The 18104-nt window shown below is 44.9% G+C and overlaps 1 protein-coding gene across 1 annotated transcript in view; it reads left to right on the forward strand.

Moving 5' to 3' along the window:
• TENM4 (teneurin transmembrane protein 4) overlaps positions 1-18104 on the forward strand; it is a 758990-nt gene that overhangs the window by 706378 nt on the left and 34508 nt on the right. Inside the window, exons 26-27 of the mRNA XM_055091504.1 lie at positions 4212-4366; positions 10109-10986. Of these exons, the coding sequence (XP_054947479.1) occupies positions 4212-4366; positions 10109-10986 (1033 nt within the window). The remainder of the gene's footprint in view (positions 1-4211; positions 4367-10108; positions 10987-18104) is intronic.

Here is an 18104-nt window from a genome sequence, read left to right on the forward strand (position 1 = left end):
AGCCGCTCCGCGGCATGTGGGATCCTCCCAGACCGGGGCACGAACCCGTGTCCCCTGCATCGGCAGGCGGACTCTTAACCACTGTGCCACCAGGGACGCCCCAGGCCTTGCTTTTAAACACTCTCAGTAACATTTATTGGGGTATTTTCCATTTCCAAAAGACATATCTGTTTATCATTGCAAAAACTGTTGGAAAACGCTAAGAACTCTATGGAGGAAAGTTTAAATTGTCATAATTCCACCTGCCAGAAATATTCCCAGTTAGCATTTCCTGTCCTTCCCCCTAGTCTTTTTTCTAAGTGTTCTTGTGCATGTAATGCTCACCAGAAACAAACAAAATGAAATCACATTAAACAACCTGTTTTAGCAACCTACTTTTTTTTTTAACATCTTTATTGGAGTATAATTGCTTTACAATGGTGTGTTAGTTTCTGGTTTACAACAGCAACCTACTTTTTTCCTAAGTGATATATCGCAAATGTTTCCCCATGTCATTAAAGTGTCTTCGGTGTACTTGCTTTTTTTTTTTAAACATCTTTTTTGGCGTATAATTGCTTTACAATGGTGTGTTAGTTTCTGCTTTACAACAAAGTGAATCAGTTATACATATACATATGGCTGTACTTGCTTTTAATAGCTATATATTATCCCAGCAAATGGATGTCCCATTATTTATTTATCAATACCCTCCTGCTGGATATTTATGCTACCTTTCATGTTATTGTTGGATAAAAACATGGCAGTGTATCATCTTTGCACACGTTCATGTGCTATAGGATGGGTTAACTCTAAGCTTCAATTCTGAGTGCTTCAAAAAGTTGGACCTCTTCATACCCACAATCACTTTCCATTCACTCATTCAGCAAGTATTTACTGAGCATGCAGTGCAATGTACTTGCATAAATAAGTTCATCGTAGCAGAAAAATAAGACTTGAATGTGAACCTCTCAGATGGGAGAGGGGGAGAAGTGCTCCCTGAGATGCAAGGATAAAGAACTGTGCATGGGAGTCCAGAGCCAAGGGAGGTCCCTGTGTCCAAGAGACTGGGAAAGCTTTTTGGAGGAGATGCCATCATTGTCAACAGACACCCATCAGTGTATGTTTACCATGTTGCAGGCCCTAAAGCCAATTACCTATAGTGTCTAAGCCACATGGCCCTTAACAATAAAATAGGAGTAATAGTATCTTCTGTGTCCACCTCCTAGGATTGTTCTGAGGGTCAAAATTAATATATTGCGTATGATGTCCTATAAAAATGTCATGAGTGATAGTTTTTTTTAAATAGTGCCAGATTTCAGGGAGTGGTTTTGAATGAAAGCTGTGGGTTTTCAAATGAAAGCTGACTTACTCCTCCAAAAAGCCACAGTGCATTTCATACCCAGGAGTCCTACATTTAAATTCAGACATTGCCACCTAATAGCTATGTGACTTTGGGTGAGTTGCTTAACCTCTCTGAGCCCCATTTACCTCCTCTATGAAATAGAAATGTACAGTTTTAGTACAGATTAACTATTACCAGGAATGTAAATGCTTGCTTAGGACAGTAGTGCCAGGCATGTGATAAACATCCCATAAATGGTAGTTCGTATTATAATTGTTATATTGTATGTGCAGCATACCATGTATCATATTATCTAATAGCATATGTCTCTACCACATACGTGAAGTGGTCAGCTGGTAACTCCATGGGGTAAATATTGTGACATCTGTGGTTAATCTCCTTCCTAATCGTGATTTCCTAATACTGAAAGAGTAGCCTGGAGTGGAAAGAACACTGGGCTTGCACTTAGGGACCCTGCATTACAATTTTGCTCTGCCACTCCCGGCTCTTGTGTCCTCCTTCTCTGGGCCTCAGGTTTCCCGTTAGTAAATGTGAGGATTGGGCAAATGGTTCCCAGGAGCCCTTTTGGTCGCAACCTTCTGTTCTCTTAGAATTAAAACAGTTTTTTCTCAGAATTTTTATTTTCTCAAAATCTTTTCTCAGTTGCTCTACACATGTGTGTTCTCCACCCTCCCCTCACAAACACATACACACGCACAGATGCAGTGACAATGAAGTCGCCCCAAAGCCTGTAATTAACCCAGATAGAAATGACAAGGGTGCCACAATGTGCAGACACTGTGCAGCAGGGAGGAGAAAAGATGTCCATCTATATAGCACAACAAAAGGAGAAAAAATGAAGTAATTAATCAGGGGACAGATTGCTTCTATTAGCCTGTGCAGCCAACTTTGTAAACAAGAAACCCAATTGTTCCTGGAGCACTCATCAGTCCTAGCAGATGGAAGAGAAAGACTGAGCATAGCCAGGCAGACAAGAAAGCTCCTGTCTCGGTGCTTAAAGAATATAATTAATTTACATTCTAGGCAGGGACAGAAGAAAGGCTTCCCCCGCTTTGAGGCTGCCGGGTCCTCCGTGTGAAATCACTCTCCAGCCCTGAGCAGCCTGAGGAGGGGGCAGGAAGAAGCACAGCTCCCGTGGGTGTCCACACTCAGAGATCCTTGGGTGTCTTAACTCCACCCTCCTGATCGGTCATAGACAAGTGGGCCCTGAGAGCAAGCACAAAGTGGGTTTCATGTTCTCATAATTCTAAGTCCTTAATAATTATTGAGGGCTAACTATTACAGGTCAGACATTATTGTCCACATTTTATCCATGAAGAAACTGAGGCTTGGAAGTAAAGTGATACCCCTGAAGTTATACAACTGGAAAGCTTTATACTTCAAGTGTCTCCACCTCTGTGAAGCTTTTTCTGATCCTTCTTTCAGTTCCTGCCCCAGAGAAAACTGAACAGAATGAAACTGAGCAGAATCTCCTTTATTTTCCCGTGAACCTTCCCGGGTTCTGTCACTCCCTGGGTCCATTCTCATTCCCAGGCCTCCCCATCTAGAACGTGTACTCCTCAGGGGCACATCCTGTCTGCCTCTCAGCCCCAGGACCCCTGAGCCATTCACATTTTGAGGGGGCACGTCTACCTCTCGTGATTCTCGACTTGGGGTATCAATATCACCCATGAGTGTTTTTAAAACACGACTTGTCTCCCAGTCCCAGCTGCCCTATGAACTAATATTTCCAGGAGTGAGACCAAGCAGGTATATATCCAAAAAAAAAAAAAAATCTTCGGGTGATTCTGATACATATCACCGGTTAAGAAGTACTGATTTACCAGAGTGGTCCTCACACTTTGATTTGTATCATTATTACCCAAGGTGCTTGTCAAAAATACAGATAGATGCTCAGGCTCCACTTGAGATTCTCTGAACCAGGTACCTAGGGGTGCATTTTAGCAAGCTCCCAGGTGATTGTCACACACATCCAAAAGTGAGAAATATAGATCTAGAACAATCCCTTCATTTCACAGCTGAGAAAACAAATGCAGGGACATCCAGTGACTTGCCTGAGGTCACACAGCTGGCCGGGGAGAGTCAACAGGTGGGACGGTCTAGCAAATGGAGGAAGTGATGTTGAATAATAATTATGACTTCTCCTTTCAGTGTGCCTTTTTTTAGAAATTAAATTCACCAATTTTCCCTACACAAATCCAAAGGATTCTTTTTTTAGGCTCTATAATTCTGAAATAACCAATGAAACTAAAATAGTAATAGGAAACTCCCTGGAGGTCCAGTGGAAAGGACTCCACACTTACACTGCAGTGGGCCCAGGTTCCATCCCTGGTCAGGCAACTGAGATCCTGCAAGCCGCGTGGCACAGCCAAAAAAATAAAATAAAAATAAAATAGTAATAGACTAGAAAAATGTGAAGGATGATTATCTTGGAAGAAAAGAAAAATTGTTGCCAAAAAGGGATTTGATTATTATAATTACAGGTCTTCAGAAGTAGGTTAATTTAAATAATCCACAGTTTTGACATTGAAAAAGTTCCTCCTTGCCACTACCTCTAGCGCTTAACAAACTCCCAGCAGTTATGAGTCCAGGTTGTAGTGCATGGCTAAGATGATAGGTAAAAATCTCCAGAGGCAGCAAGGTGGAAGGACCAGAGGGCTGGAGAATCTGAACACCTGGGTTCTAATCTCTGCTTTGTACAAGCCTCTGGGCAGCTGTCTTCTCATCTTTAGAAAGGGCATGAATGTTGTGGGAAGAAGCTAGTCAAATCATAAAGGGGAGGTTCTCTGTCCACCCGCAAGTTTCCATGAGTATGTGGGTTGTTACCACCTCGAAGGCTGAATTCCCTGTTTTGGCTTCTCTACCCCAGGCATCACGGTGGACAAGTCCGGGCTGATCTACTTCGTGGATGGCACCATGATCAGACGCATTGATCAGAATGGGGTCATCTCCACTCTGCTGGGCTCCAACGATCTTACCTCAGCCCGGCCGCTGAGCTGTGATTCTGTCATGGATATTTCTCAGGTAAAAGGAGAAAGCTTCGTCTGCTAGAGGCCTGGGTCTGCACACTCATCCTCTCTCCGGCCCCCAGCCAGCCTGCTGGCCGTTCATCTTTATATTGCACAAGGCTGTAAGCACACTCTTGGTGAAGAGCACTAAGGACACACAGATGGTTAGGGCACGGCACAGTGCTCTGGAAGTTCACCATCAGAGGTGACAAGTGGGTGACAGAAGGAGGCTCGGGGGACAGTGAAGAAATTTGCCTCAGGAAGCCTCGAAGGCAGCAGAGCCTCACACAGTGTGAATTTAAATCCATAACCTTCTGAATTCCCACTTTGGAAGCACCCACAGATACTTGAACATTGTCTGTTCTCTTTCTAGGCTGTAAGCTACATGAGGACAGGAATTCTGTCCATCTTTTCCTCTGCTGTAACCAGGGTACCTGGTATGCACAGGAGCACAGCCAATATTTGTTGGTTGATTGACTGATTGAATCCCAGCTTTGCCATTCACTAGCTGTGTAACTTTAGACACGTTGCCGAGGTCCTTTGAGCCTCACTTTTCATATCTGTAAAATGGAAGTAATTGGCATTGGCCTGGCAGGATTGCCTTAAGAATATGTGAAACGGTGTACACAGGGCTCCTAGCACTGCTTGGCACTCTGGAGGTGACCGATAAACAGAAATTCTAGTCCTACTTTCACAAAGGAGGTGACATTTGTGCCAGGTTTTGAAGGTTGAATAGGAGTTTGTTGGAAGAAAGGAGACATTTCACACAAGGAAACAGCATGTGCAAAGGTACAAAGATGTTAATGGGCCTGGAACGTTCAAGGAACATTGGAAAATTGGACACTGAGCATAGGGTTCTTGGAAGGAAGTACCAGGAGTTGAAACTGGAGGCATGCTTCGGGGCCAGTTAGGGAAGGACTTACCTTACCATACCAGAGTTTGGACCTTAGCAGGTAGGTGCTAGGATCCCAGTGTAGACCCAAGAAAGACACAAGGTTCTGGCTGTTCAGCATGTCCCTGGTTTGTCCTGCAGTGACTTGACAAGGGATGTGTCCTTTATTGCTAGATCCCTTAGCAGGACCTGGCTAGTGTCGAATCAGTGAACATCCATCTTGCCAACATTAGCAAAACCAAGGAAATAAGGAGGCTCGAATCACATTAGACTTTGAGTTGGTGTCAGCAGTGGGCACACTTAGCTTTTTAAACCCCCTCGCTTCTAGGGGAGCCTGCACACAGGCCCTTTGCCACTGACCGCAGACCTGCTCCCCTGCTCAGCGGGCGGCGGCTGGGAGGCCTCTCTGGTCATGCCTGCCCCCACTACCGATGTGTGTCGCAGAGCCCCTTCCCCAGAACTCAGGGCTGCTGCCGGTGGCCCAGCAGCCATGTCCCTTCCCTGTCAGATGCTGGTGTGCACCAGCTAATATAATCGTTATGCTCCAGTGTGGAATCTGTTCTCTGCCACCTGTCTTTCCAGTATGGCAGGCTTCCCCTTGCTGGCTTGAGAGTTTCTCTCTCCAGTCTGTAAACAAGCATGATTTACCCATCAGGAAGCTGCCACGGCCTGAGGATGTGAGTCCAAGTATTTTCAGTTCTCAAAATGGGCCCTCCACCAGCCAGCAGAGGGTGCTGAAAATTTTCAATCTACACAATGGAAAAATTGTTTAACGTTAGCTAGAGGTACTGCCAAGCAGCCCGATCAAAGGCTTGCAAGACAACAGGCATAGAGTGGAGGAGGGAAAAAAAAAACCACACTTAAATTCAGAAATCCTGGACTGAAATCTCTATGGCCCTGGTCCTCAACACCCTCCTCTGAATCTAAGCATGGGATTCTTTTTACCAAACTCTCTAACACAGGCATAAACTCTTATACACATGTACGGGAAGGGGGCCTGGCTTTCATTCTCATAGCTTCCTCTGTCACCAGCACGCAGCTGCTTTACTGTGCCCTGTGGAGCAGGGAGGTAAGGCAGAGAGATAAGAGCACAGCTCACGCAAGAGTGCAAAGGGGAAAACCAAGGAACTCTCTGGGAGGAGACAAAGACCCAGGCCGGAGGAGAAACTAGAGGGAGGCAGAGAGTAGAGAAGGAACAGAAGATGCTGCAAGCTGTTCAAAACAGGATTAGTGCTTAACTCTGCAGCCTGTGGCCACCACAGACAGAGTATAACTCTGTCCTTAGAGTCCAAAATGACTTCCTGAGAATTTAGTAGGTGCCAGGCACTGTTAGAAATGGGGATACAGAAAGGTTACGACTTCACTTTTCTTGTTTAGCTGTCACCATAATCTGTCAAGGTAGGTATTACGCACCGCATTTTATAGATGAGGAAACTGAAGCTTGGTGAAAGAAAATGTGGTTATAAATGCAGAGCCCTGTGCTAGGTTCCCTCAGGGGTATGGAAATGAAATTTTTTTATGACATCATGTAAAACACTTTGAACTTCTTTCCCCATATGTTGAAGGTGGTAATAAATATTTCATAAGAGCCTAGTACAGTGTCTGACAGCTAATACTAGACTGTAAATGTTCATTCTCTTTATAATTTACCAAGAATTTCCTTGTGAGTTGTCTCGTTTGATCCTCACAACTACTCTTATGTAATATTTATTACCACCTTCTACATATGGGGAAAGAAGTTCAAAGTGTTTATGTAACTTGAGGAAGATCACACCTGTGGACATTGGCGGACTGAGCTAGGAAGTGCGCCGTCCTGACCCCAAATCCCTCGCTCTCTCTATGCCATTCACCAGTCAGTCATTCGTTCATCCATTTGACAATCCATTTTTGCAAATAACTCTGCAACAAGGTAGTCAGCTCAGAGGGCTTTAATAAAGGCACAGAAGGCTCTGGAGGATGGGGCAAGGGCGCTCCATTCCGTCTCAGGACGATAGAATGTGGGAGCTGGAGGGACCTCAGAAATTGCAAACTCTCATCCCTCCATTCTGGTGATGGGAAATGAAGCCTCCACAGGATCATCACTAACAGGGAGGTAAAATCAAAGAATCATAGGTACTTGGTCCAGAATCATCATGCAGGCACTGTGACTCCAAGGGCACTGCTCCTTCTTTCCCAGGTGCCTGTGTGCACATGGGTGTGCAGGAGAGAGCAGGAAAGGCTTCCTCTTCCCTCCTCCTCTCCTTCCTTTCCCTCTCCCTACCCTGGCACCTCCTCCGCCCCCCTCCCCACCCACCCATCAGGTCGCCCTTGTCTTTTGACCATAGTGACAGGCAGAGAGGTCTCAGCAAGTATGTCCCCAAGGTGCCACAGGACCAGAGTGCATAAAAGATTTAGCAGCCAGTGTTGACAAGAAATGGGCTTTAGGAAACTGAAAATTCCCCTGTCACTTTCAGGTGAACTGAGTTCTTGATGCAGCCGAAGGCATTGGAGATGCTGTGCTCCAGAGACCACTGGGAAGGGCGAGGGAGGCAGCCCGGCTGCGGGGCGGGGCTCTGGGCTTCAGGAGGGGCCGCTGGCTGCCTCGGGGCCCCCGCCCTGGGGAGCAGAGGGGCCCAGGCTGGGGTGAGGGAGCAAGCAGACGCTTGGAACAACGGCCTTGGGCCGGGGCCTACGCCATTCTGAGAATGGCCCTGAGCTGAAGCGGCAGACAGATGAAGGCGGCCACATCTCATATGTATATTATCTTCTGGGGCTTCTTTTTACATTAGTAAACTATCACATGCACATTGCAGAAAATACAAAACATTTAAAATGACATAGAAGAAAGTTAAAACTACCTCTCATCCAGATAACGGTTAACATTTTGGTGTATAGCCCTCAAGCTTTTAATCTCCCTTCTATCCATAATCTATCTAATTTATTGTATTTTTTTCCCCAATTGGGATCACACTGTGCTTACAGTTCTGCAGACTGTTCTTTCCACTTAATACATAGCAAACATCTTCCCATGTCATTAAATATTCATCTATAACATCACTTTGAACTGCTACACAGAGTATTCTAATTTATGGATGAACTAAATGTACTATAATTTATTTGGCCAATTCTCTGTCATTGGGCATCTGGGTTGGTTCCAGTCTTTTACCATTATTAAAAATGGCTGGGCTTCCCTGGTGGCGCAGTGGTTGAGAGTCCGCCTGCCGATGCAGGGGACGCGGGTTCGTGCCCCGGTCCGGGAAGATCCCACATGCCGCGGAGCGGCTGGGCCCGTGAGCCATGGCCGCTGAGCCAGCGCGTCCGCAGCCTGTGCTCCGCAAAGGGAGAGGCCACAGCAGTGAGAGGCCCGTGTACCGCAAAAAACAACAACAAAAAAGAAATGGCTATGATGAGCACCTCTGTAGACAGGGGTGTACAAGAGTGAATTTCTGGAAGAGAAATTGCTTATCCAAAGGTATATACTTGCTTAAATAAGCCCCAAATTGGACTGAATGTCAAGGACTAGAAGGGGGCTCAGGAACCTGAGGCAATGAGCCCCCACGGGTGGGGTAGAAAAATCAGCTGGAGGGAGCAGCTGGCAGCCCACGTGCACTATGGCTGGATCTCGTGGGTAACACAACTGGCAAAGGGCTTCCCTTAATGCCAGCACTTCCCAGGGAGATGTACCCAGCGTCCCAGCCTCCACGGCCACCGAGGCAGGAAACAAAGCATCCTCGCCTCATACCTGCCCGCTGCAATCCCCTGCCTGCCCACCTGTGATCCCTGCCAGCTTCCTGACCCGGCTCAGAGGAGGCTCAGACATGGGGCCCAGGACCTCTGAACCCCTCACTCCCGTAGCCGATGTTGTTCATCTCTCCCAGGTGGACCTGTTCTCTGAGGTGCTAGAAACCATTATCGAGAGCAAGGTTTCACCAACTTCAGTGTGTACAGGAGCCTCCCAGGGATTTTGTTGAAATGGAGATTCGGATTCAGTAGGTTTCAGGTGAGGCCTGCCATTCTGCTTTTCTGACCAACTCTCAGGTGATGGCAACACTGCCAGTCCAATGATCACCCTTGAAGGAGAAAGATCCAGTTATGATTTCCAACCCCACGTTAGAATCAGCCAGGAAGCTTTCATGCCTCTGCCCGAACCCCACACCCAGGGATCTGATTTAATTGATCAGAGATGGAATTTAAGCACCAATACGTTCTTAAATCACCATAGGTAATCTGAATGTGTGGCCAGGTTTGAGAATCACAGGTCTGGAACTATGTCAGACAAGAGCCAGTGTTACTTTCTCTTTACATCCCCAGCACCTAGCCATGTATTAATCCATGAACTCAAAGAATTGAGAAATCATCCTTCATGCATTTAGCAACAATTCATGAAGCATCTTTCTTACTCCTACTTCAGCCTCCAGACTCCATCTGCCTTCCCCTCCCACCTCTGCAACATTAGCTGCCATTATTTGAGCACTTATGGAGGGTCAGACTCTCTGCACTATTGTCATTCCTGTTTTACAGATGTGAATATTGAGTCTCAGTGAGGTAAAGTAACTTGCCCAGGGTCACAAGTCGGGGGACTAGGATCTGAACGCAGGCCTGTCTGACTCCAAAGTCTCTCCTCTTGCCTGCTTTTTTTGTTTATTTGTTATCCCCTTCGTGTTTTTGTCAGTCTAACGTAGACTATCGGATGTCTCAGTGAGGGCTCTTGCATGCTCTCTGTCTGATCAGGGGCCGATATCCATGGTTGATGGCAGGCTGCTGTGAGGATCAGGCAAGACTGCCATGTGCTGGCACTTGGGACACTGTCATGGGCTCTAAGGGGTATGGGATGATCAGTGGTGGGCACCTCGCCAGGCATTTGAGTGTCTATCTCTCCATTGTCAGGTTCGCCTGGAGTGGCCTACAGACTTAGCCACCAACCCGATGGACAACTCCCTCTATGTCCTGGACAACAACGTAGTCCTGCAGATCTCTGAAAACCACCAGGTTCGCATTGTCGCCGGGAGGCCCATGCACTGCCAGGTGCCCGGCATCGACCACTTCCTGCTGAGCAAGGTGGCCATCCACGCAACCCTGGAGTCGGCCACTGCCTTGGCTGTCTCTCACAATGGGGTCCTGTATATCGCTGAGACCGACGAGAAGAAGATCAACCGCATCAGGCAGGTCACCACTAGCGGAGAGATCTCACTGGTTGCCGGGGCCCCCAGTGGCTGTGACTGTAAAAATGATGCCAACTGCGATTGCTTCTCTGGAGACGATGGCTATGCCAAGGATGCAAAGCTGAACACCCCATCTTCCTTGGCTGTGTGTGCTGACGGGGAGCTCTATGTGGCTGACCTTGGGAATATCCGAATCCGGTTTATCAGGAAGAACAAGCCTTTCCTCAACACCCAGAACATGTATGAGCTGTCCTCCCCAATCGACCAGGAGCTCTACCTGTTTGATACCAGTGGCAAGCACCTGTACACCCAAAGCCTACCCACAGGAGATTACCTGTACAACTTTACCTACACTGGGGATGGCGACATCACGCTCATCACAGACAGCAATGGCAACATGGTAAACGTCCGCAGAGACTCTACAGGGATGCCCCTCTGGCTGGTGGTCCCAGATGGCCAGGTGTACTGGGTGACCATGGGCACCAACAGTGCACTCAAGAGCGTGACCACACAAGGACACGAGTTGGCCATGATGACGTACCACAGCAACTCTGGCCTTCTGGCAACCAAAAGCAATGAAAACGGATGGACAACATTTTATGAGTAAGTACCAAGACCAGGCTATTTGATGGTTTTGTTTCATGGATGCATCGTAGGATTAGAGGTGAACTGATGAAGCGTTAATTTGTGGATGTTTTTTATTTTTATTCACTTGGGATGCAAACCATGACCTAGTATATGTTTTGCATGTTAATAACCCAGATGATTACTCCTAGGAAGGAACATGGTGTAGTGGAAAAGGCGTGAGCTTTTTGGAGTCAGAGGAGTTGGGCTTGAATCCAGCTCCACGATGATCTTAATCTCTCTAGGCCTCAGTTTCCACCTCTGTAAAATGGAAACAGTGGATACCTGCCCAACATACTACAGGGAGGTGATGTAGATGAAAAGTATCAGTACTTGGTTAAGTGTTAGCATCTTCATAGGACCACTGTCCAGAAATGTGGCAATGGGAGAAAGAACAGTTCCATGTGGAAGAATTGTCCACATAATCAAAGCCCGCATCTTTAAGTTTCAAAAAATTTTCTTTCACTTTTACCATTTTGGATGGAGTTTATGAAGTGCATTACATGCCTCCCTTCTCAAACACATTATACAGACATAATGAAATCTTTCTTTTATGAGTCAGGGTCATTAATAAGAAACAGCAACAATGTATTTGATGCTGCCATTTGAAGATAGTTTCCAGGAAGTGAAGAAACGAAGCTATAGAACCCTTCATCCCTGCCCGAAGTGATTCTAAACTGTTCTTTCATTAGCTCCTGTGCCTAATCCATAGTTTTACCACCTCCTCCCTCAGTGTGGCGCTATCGTGTCATTGTTGGTTTCAGTCGTGGGACTGACTTCAGTAGCTCACTTCCCTTCTCTTCATCCAGGGTGGGGCTTCTTAACTGGTGTAGTCAGAGAACCAGACGTTCAGCTTATTATAATCCTTGCCAAAATTAAATATATATATCCAAGGTGTTCCTCTATGACGTATTTTAATGAATGGACTTTGTAACATCTATTCTACTTGGATTTTTTTGGCGTCTTTTTGAGGTCTTAGCCATGTTCCACACAACTGAGACTGGCAAATATGCGACCCTTAGATAAGTACGTGGAAGATGGGGAAGGAACTAGCCTTGCTGCCCATCACTGATGGGCTAGGAACTGCATTATGGCATTCAGTCCTCGTAACAGCTCTGGAAGATGGATGACAGTATCTGTTTTACAGAAACAGAAACTGAGGCTCAGAGAGGCTCATTTGTTCACTGTTCTGTAGTGAGAACACAGCAGAACAGGGATCACAACCCAAGTCTGTCTGATGCCAGAGCTCATGTTCTTTCAGCTTTGCCCTGCTGCCCCTTGGCTGAGTTTGTTAATCCCAAATGAACCCGAATGCTTGAACTGTAAGTTTTTCTCAAGCTTGATCAAGCATCAGTTTCTCACAATCCTAGAATCCAAAGCAAAGGGAGCTGTAATAGATTTTTAAATATAATTTGCACACACACAAAAAGTCATAGCGGTTTATACAGAGTTCACGGGCTACATTCCTTTCTCCAAACAAGGGCCTTGTAAATTACAAAGAAAAGACAAAGATCCAGGAAAACAGCAATTATCTTGATTAACTAATTGAAATGGAAATACGTTAAATAATTCAATTTTCCCCCCATTGCCCAATGGAGATCTCTTATACGTTATTTAGCAATACAGGGGTTTCTTTGTCTGAGCAAGTCGGTACACTCAATTAGTTCCCAAGGTCATGCCCTCAAGTCCCAAACTGAATGCTTACACATCACTGCAGCCATTACTCTCAACCAGCCCTGAAATTGAAAACCATTTCCTACACCTCTACCAGAAAGCATCCTGTTCCTCCCTCCCTGTCTTCCTTGAAGAAATATACAGCCATATTTGATGTTTTATGAAGAATTCCAAAGTATCCACTTAATAGCTGTACTCAGGAGTAGAAGATAAAAGCCCTAAAAGAAAAAAGTGAACTTCACTTTTTTTTGAGATCCTACTGTGTGCCAGACTCTTTCCCATTTAATCTTCACAGCAACCTCAGATGGTTGGAATTATCAATTCCATTTTTTACAGATGAACAAACTGAGGCACAGAGAGATTAGGTAACTAGTCTAAAATCACACAGTGAGCTCATAGCAGAGCCAGAACACAAGTCCATGTTCTTTTAATTACACTAACTGGGTTCACCTAAATTCTTTGCAACTTAACTATATGGTAGGGATTAAAATAGTACCTTTGTCATAGGGCTAGTCTAAGGTTCAAAATTTCAATGAGATAAAACATGGAAAACTCAGTGTCTGACTCATCATAAGTACTCAAAGTGATAGCTGTTGCTGTTGTTATTATTATTTCAAGCAGTATTAATATTAGTATTTCAAGCAATATTAGTGGCAGTACAAGTAATTGCAGAGATGATGTTTGGACATGGAAGGTACCCAAGGCCTCGGAGCAGCTGTGAGTCACCTAATCAAAGGAGCAGACAAAAGTTGTAATTGAAGTAGGTAGGAATTAGAGGGCAGACCAGAAGAGCAGAATCAAGTGTCAAGTCTGAGGGATCAAGGTATGAACTAGGAAAGGGGTTAGATCCTTGAGAATATCAAAAATGGGCTGGAAAAAGACATGCAGAGTGGGTCCAGGAAAAATGATTCAGATCAGGTTGTGAACATAGCAAGGATACCAGATACCTATTTTCACTGGATGTTTGCCATGTGATTCAGGGGCAGACTGGCTTCCAGACCCAAGTCTCAACCAGACAGAAATAACACCTGACCTACTCCATTTCAGGGCCATTATGGGGATCAAAAAACTAAATACTGAAAGTGAAAATACTTTGCAAACTATGATGCTCCCAAGAAGTAACGGCCTGATATTATTATCATTATGGTAATTCTCAGCACAGGTTTGGACAGATTTTGCCAGTGCACATTGCTCCAGTGAATTTCCCACTTTTAGCTCCATGAGGCAGCTTAATGGATTCCAAACCCAAATGCTCTAATATTCTTTTTTAAAAAATCAGCCCAGGCTTGCCTGTTACATGGGCTATTACTGAAACAAGTTTCAAGTTGGCTTTATCGAGCCTCTCAACAGATTAATACATCTAACATAAACACCACACACTTTAGAACAACTTGACTTAAGAGTTTATAATTCTGGGGAATCAAGGTTACTTTTCTTCTCTCAACCCACAGGTCTGCTGGTAGGAAACCTCAAAGGGGTCTGTAATGCCTTCTTCATCTCCAGCGTGTGGCATCATTAATTTCAGGCTTGGGCTCCTGGGCAGTTGGCATTTGGTGACTAAGAAAATGGCCTGATGAGCTGAGGCGGGTTCCAAAATTGTCTTGCTGGTTAGGCATGAGTAAGTTTCATAGGGGGAAGTGGCTCTGGCATCCATGGTGCCCTGTGACAGCCCCTGTCATCCTTATGCTCGAGCTAACTACTCTGAGACCCTAACTAATGTATCTCTGTACAAGCTTGGGGCTTGCCACCTAGTAGGTGCTCAGTAACTACTTTATGAATGAAATTTACATTCCGGAGAGAAGGGGGATAATGAAGGGAAGAAAAAAAATATGCTGTAGTGAGAAAAATACTAGGTTTACATCGCAGCTCCAGCACTATCAGCACTATTTTCTGCTTGAGGTGTAAGAGCTAGAAAGAGCATTGTTCCCAACCTTACAATGAAAATAAGCCAAACAAATGGCAAATTAATGAGTTTTCCTTGAACTCCTTCTCTGAAGTCACAGGGCAACCAAGTGGCCAAATCCAAGGAGAGACAGAGTGTCACATCGCAGACAAGATGTGAGCACTAGCTTACCTGGTAGATGCAACCAGTCCCTGGGAGGAAAAGTTCAGCTTGGTGAATCTATAAAGGCTCAGTGTGTACTGGCAAGAGAGTATGAAGCCCTTGGAGACTGCAGAAATTGGGAGAGTCCACATCCTCCGGAACTTTTCTCCACAAACCCCACTCAGTACTCACAGAAAAGACTAGGGGAAGATGTAAGAAAATATCCCTTGTGGTAGACCTGGGGGAGGGGTACAGCAGCTGCTGAGGGAGGAGCACAAATTTCTGCCTGCTCCACCCAGACCCCTCTCACCTGATCTCCCACATGGAATAAAAGGCTTAATCTGTGGAGAGGAGGGCAACAAACACTCTTCTACTTAGGTACTGGTGGAAAACCATTGCAGCTGAATGAAGGAAGAAAAAAAATGTCTAACTACTGCTGGAAGAGGAGCAGGAATATGTAATGGGCCCAGAGGGACAGCCTGAAAGGGGCAGGAGCACTGAAGAGGCCACACTCCTGAGACCCGGGGACACATGCAAATATAAGATTGAGGCTTAATCAGAACCAAAGAGAATTCTCTCAAGCTCACCAGCCACCACCGCTAGCTAAAAAGCTAAACATAACAATGAAAAGCAGACTACTCCTGGGAAAGAGATACAAGAGCCTAAAAAGAGACCCTTTCTAAGGCCCGGCACAAAGAGGGGACCTAAAACTGAGAATAGAATAGACACCTTGAAAGAAAACCCTCTGGCACACCAGTTTCACATCCTAAACACAAGGTATTCCTGGAGGAATGTAAAGCCTGTGATGCACTAAGCTTAAGCATAGAAGTAACAAATTTCAAAGCCAGCCCAAATCCTAACTAAATTAACTTAAACTCTCTCACTAAAGTTTGAGCAGAAGGAAACTCATACTCATACCCCAAATCTATTACCTCAGTGTCTACTGTGTTACGCAAGATGTCACACTTTCAACTGAACATACAAAAAGGCAAGAAAAAGCAATACACTCCCAATAGACAAAGTAATCATCAAAACCACACTCAGATATGACACAGATGTTGAAACTATCTTTCAGGAATTTAAAATAACCAAAAATTATGCTAAAGGTGCTAATGGAAAAGGTGAACAACATGCAAGATCAGGTGGATAATTTCAGCAGAGAAATGAAAACTTAAAAGAGAGAATTGATTGGAAATGCTAGAAATGAAAAACACAGTTATAGAAGCCCTTTGATGGGCTTATCAGTAAACTTGACACAGCTGAGGAAAGTAGATCGGTCAATAGAAATTATCCAAACTGAAACATAAAGAGAAAAAAAGAATGAAAAAAAATACAGAAAAGGGCACCAAGAACTGGGGAACATCAACTGCTCTAATATACATGTAATTGGAATTCCAGAAGAAGAGAGAAAGAACAAGGCAGAAGAACCATTTGAGGAAATAATGGTCGAGAATTATCTGTATGTAATGATAGTCGTCAAACCACAGACCCAAAATCTCAGAAAACACCAAGCAGAATAAACACACACACACACTATACACTATACACACGTAGATCTATGCATATCATATTCAAACTGCTGAGTACAAAAGAAAAAGAGAAAATCTTGAAAGCAGCCCCACAAAAGGCATTTTTTACAGAGGAGCAAAGAAAAGAATCACAGCAGACTTCTCATCAGAAACCATATAAACTAGAAAACAGAAATGCTGAAAGAAAAAAAGAAATCTGTCAACCTAGAATTCTATATCCAGCAAAAATATCTTTCCAATGAAGAAGTGTTATTAGAGGTATAGGCAGGGATAAGGGAACCAAGAAAGGACAGTGAGGCATCCAGGCACTAAAAACAGTGAACAACTATTACCAACCCTCAGGCTGAAGGGCAAGGCAGGGAAGGAATACTTTATTGTTACTAAAGCCCAGTGGAAGCTGTAACCATGAAGGAGAAGGCATCTGGTAGAAGCTGTAATTGTGGATAGATGCACCCACTATTAGAAATATGGCACCAAAAGACATGGAGAGTAGGGAAAACTCCTCCTTTTGACCTCCAGTCTCTTGCCATTTACTGCCATTGACTGAACCCAACCAGAAGCAAGCCATCAAGGGGCCCCAGGGATGCAGGCTGCAGGGGTCAGCCCCTCTGAGCACAGAGAAAGGCAGAGAATGGATCTGAGGAGGGAACAGAGAATAAACAGCACAGACATTGACTGGCTCTGTGACATTGTACACATAAGTGGCAGAGCCAGGGTTCAATCTCAGATCTACTTGAATCCTAAGCACTTACCACCAGATGCATGGCCTCAAGTATAACATCAATGAGAGCTAAGACCTGAAGTGATAGGGTGGACCAGATCTTAGAAATCCTGAAGACTACAATTCATTGTTGGGACTTAATTCTATGGGAAGTGGGCAGGAAGGACAAATTTTTATTGCAGAAGCCAACAAGTAGCCTGGCTCTGCTGCAGTTTTGGAGTAGCTGCAAATGGTTTAGTGATGCCAATCTCTTATAGTGACCTGGGGTCAAGGGAACTATTGGTGTGCATGGGCTGTGAACTCTATTCACAGAGGTTACAGTGGCCATTTCCTCCATTTCCTCTTGTTGGTGATGGTGTTGTTTGAAACAATCATAGATGAAAGTCGTAAAAATCAAATCTTTATTTTCAACTAAAAAGTCCCTGATCAGCAAAAGTTTAGTATCAGAGAGGCAATGTGGCATTTTCCTCACCAGCCACGCATAGTAAAATGGCTCGAGATGTGAAGTATTGAGTGTGAAGAAGAAAGCTTTGCAGTGTATGTGAAGATACCCTTTAGTGGTCCTCTTCTGAGAGCCAAGTTCACAGCCACTCTATGAATCTTTTATGTGTGTTCTTTCCTCGTGCCCCAAAGATGCTTTGGGAAAATGAGTGAAGAAAAGTCAGTGAAAGGAAACAGTAAAAAGCCAATCACCTGGCCATCTCCATCATACCCCCAGATGGGGCTCAGCATCACTGCAAAGTCAACTGTAATGGTAGCAAAGCAAAGCATCTTGAAGAGAAAACTGTCAGTCTTCTTGACCCAACTTGAGATTTCCAAACCCAATTTTTTTCTTTAACATAGTTGAACAGAAAGGTTTTGATTTGAAATGGCACCATCTTTATGGGAAGCTTGATGAAAGAACACAGACTTTCAGGTCAGACAGACCCGACAGAACCTATATTCCTCTGTTAGCTGTGTGATCTTACTCAAGTTACTTATCCTTTCCGAGCCTCAGCTTCACCAATTGTGAAATGATGATAATAATGCCCACTTACGGGCTTCCCTGGTGGCGCAGTGGTTGCGCGTCTGCCTGCCGATGCAGGGGAACCGGGTTCGCGCCCCGGTCTGGGAGGATCCCACATGCCGC

The sequence above is a fragment of the Physeter macrocephalus genome, chromosome 16 (assembly GCF_002837175.3).
Source record: "Physeter macrocephalus isolate SW-GA chromosome 16, ASM283717v5, whole genome shotgun sequence".
NCBI lineage: Eukaryota > Metazoa > Chordata > Mammalia > Artiodactyla > Physeteridae > Physeter > Physeter macrocephalus.